The sequence below is a fragment of the Engraulis encrasicolus genome, chromosome 12 (assembly GCF_034702125.1).
Source record: "Engraulis encrasicolus isolate BLACKSEA-1 chromosome 12, IST_EnEncr_1.0, whole genome shotgun sequence".
In the NCBI taxonomy this organism is placed as follows: Eukaryota; Metazoa; Chordata; class Actinopteri; order Clupeiformes; family Engraulidae; genus Engraulis; species Engraulis encrasicolus.
The window spans coordinates 51,409,350-51,411,849 of record NC_085868.1 but is presented as its reverse complement, the minus strand read 5'-3'; the positions used below and the strand labels follow the sequence as shown (position 1 = coordinate 51,411,849).

The 2,500-nt window shown below is 42.4% G+C and overlaps 1 protein-coding gene across 1 annotated transcript in view; it reads right to left on the bottom strand.

The window, feature by feature from the left end:
• The window catches only part of adamts6 (ADAM metallopeptidase with thrombospondin type 1 motif, 6), a 161,417-nt gene that overhangs the window by 42,032 nt on the left and 116,885 nt on the right, over positions 1 to 2,500 (bottom strand). Inside the window, exons 18-19 of the mRNA XM_063212425.1 lie at positions 2,120 to 2,283; positions 1,305 to 1,443 (exon numbers count right to left, since the gene is read on the bottom strand). Of these exons, the coding sequence (XP_063068495.1) occupies positions 1,305 to 1,443; positions 2,120 to 2,283 (303 nt within the window). The remainder of the gene's footprint in view (positions 1 to 1,304; positions 1,444 to 2,119; positions 2,284 to 2,500) is intronic.

Below are 2,500 nucleotides of genomic sequence, written 5' to 3'. Positions count from 1 at the left end.
GATTCCGAATTGGGCCAAAATATAATACGATATGTGTTCATGGAGGACTGTGGTCTCCAAACCTCCTTACTCCCCCATACTTTACTGAAGCCAGCCTACATGGGGATCTGCAGAGGGGCATAATATCAAAATCAGCTTTTATATTATTATGCCTACTGGTAGTGGGGGTATAGGTAGAATTAGTGCATGTAGTAGTACCAGCAGCAGTAGTAGTACCAGCAAGGATACAAGGATACAAGGATACAAGGATATTTATTTGTCATGTACATAGAGACATACAGCAGCAGTAGTAGTAGTAATAGTAGTAGAAGTAGTAGTAGAAGTAGTAACAGTAGTACAAGATGGTGTAAGTTGTTACATTTTGAATTATGAGAAAAACGAACTTTCAAGTCAGGTCACTGTAGCAGCATTTAGCATGCTAACACTAGTGAAATCGTTTTAAATTGTGATCTGTGGTGAATCAGTGTTAGCCTTAAGCACAATTGTGTTGTTGTTATAGATACCTCCATAGACTTTGAATGTCTGAATCTGTTAGCTCGCCTAACAGACACAGTAACAGAAAGAGTTGCTCACTTGCCCAGAAAATAGCCCAATGAGGCATTGAAGTGTTTGCCTCTTTTGGTGTGTTCGTGTAGTTAGGAAATTGCATGTTCCCATTTTTATGCAATTAGATGTTCCTTTTGTCCGCAACCTGTCCCTTCAGTACCTCCGCCACCCCCAGTCTGGGAGCCACTGCTGTAAGGTAAAGCAATGACAGTGTGTGTGCAGAGGTTGCCATTGGTTCTCACCTCCAGCACAGGTCGCAGAACACTCTGACCAGCACAGTGTCTAGCAATGCTGCCTGCTCGCACTACAAATGTAATGTAATGCATCGTAATGTAAGGTAATGTAATGTAGTGCAATGAATGTAATGTAAGGTAATGCAATGTGCAACAGTGTGCAGAGGGCGCACTAGTCTCACCTCCGGCGCAGGTGGCAGAGCACTCTACCGTGCCGCCTGCTTGCACTACAAATGCAATGCAATGCAATGGAATGTAATGTAATGTAGTGCAATGCAATGCAATGCAATGTAATGTAATGTAATGTAATGTAATGTAGTGTAATGTAATGTAATGTAATGTAATGTAATGTAATGTAAGGTAAGGTAAGGTAATGCAATGTAATGTAATGTAACGTAAGGTAAGGTAAGGTAATGCAATGTAATGTAATGTAATGTAATGTAATGTAATGTAATGTAATGTAATGTAATGTACTGTAATGTAGGGTAATTTACTGACAGTGTGTAGAGGGTGCATTAGACTCACCTCCGGCGCAGGTGGCAGAGCACTCGGACCAGGGCTGCAGGTGCCAGGAGAAGCCGACCTCGTTGTCTCCGCTGCCCGTGCGCTGGATGGGCACGTTGAAGCGGTAGTGGATACCCAGATTCTGCTCCTGAAGAAGCACCTGGAAAAATAATTTAAAATTATTTAATTTAGAATTAATGGAAGTGAAGAGGTCTTTTCCAAAACGCAAAACGCATTTTTGACTTTTTGCATTTTAATATTGGAATTGACTGTTAAGAACTCCTATCATCTATGTGTGAATTCTGGCCATTCAAATGTTTTGAGAACATACTTTTTAAACCTCCATAAAATGCATTTTGCAATGCAATTCAATGGAATTCCCAATACAAAAATGTCAATTTCCCAACAGTCTATAAAATGGGTATATCTCATTTTGGAAAAGAGCTCTTCAAGTGTGAATTGTCAGAACACGGAACCATTGTGCGTTGGCTTTTAGTTAGGTGTCTTGACAGCTGCAAGAAGCGTCAACAGCTGCAAATGCATTTCTAGCACCGATGGCGTCAAAAGCGTAAAAGGAGAAGTTGAACTTCATCTAAAAATATTCGGTGCCAGCAGGTGGTGGAAATGGAATGTTCACATTTTTCTTAACACTAGCTTCGGTTGCTTGCTCTCTCTGATCGAACGTTTCAGGCTGAATCATTTGTTGCATTCAACGTCCCTGACCTGTGGTTTCAAGGCGGGATTCTGTAGCATTTTAGCTCTTTCAACGCCGGCTGTCTGTCAGCAGAGTAACGACATCATTAGCGAGATATACGTAGTAGATGTACTGTAGTTACCATGACGACCAGGTTCTCGGTGGTGGCGCCGAGGGCCTCGAGGGATTCTGGCTCGTCAGCGGGCCGCCGGTAGTGGAACGCCGTGCCCGCGATGTCGAACTTGCGAGGCCAGTCGATGGTCCAGGCGCCGTTGATGTAGTAGTCATCCCCCTCAGACTTCAGAGCTGAGAGAGAGGAGAATTAAGAGACACCACGTCAACATTACGCACTTAATGTTTCCAACCTTCAGTGCTAAATTAGTGGATGTGCTGTACACTATGTATAGGTGGGTCAAAGACGTCCAACATGTCCTTCAGTGCAACGGATACTTTTGCTTACTGTAATTTAATTATTTTTTTGGCTTGGCTTTCATGCATTCACTTTTCAAAAAATTGTTTTGAA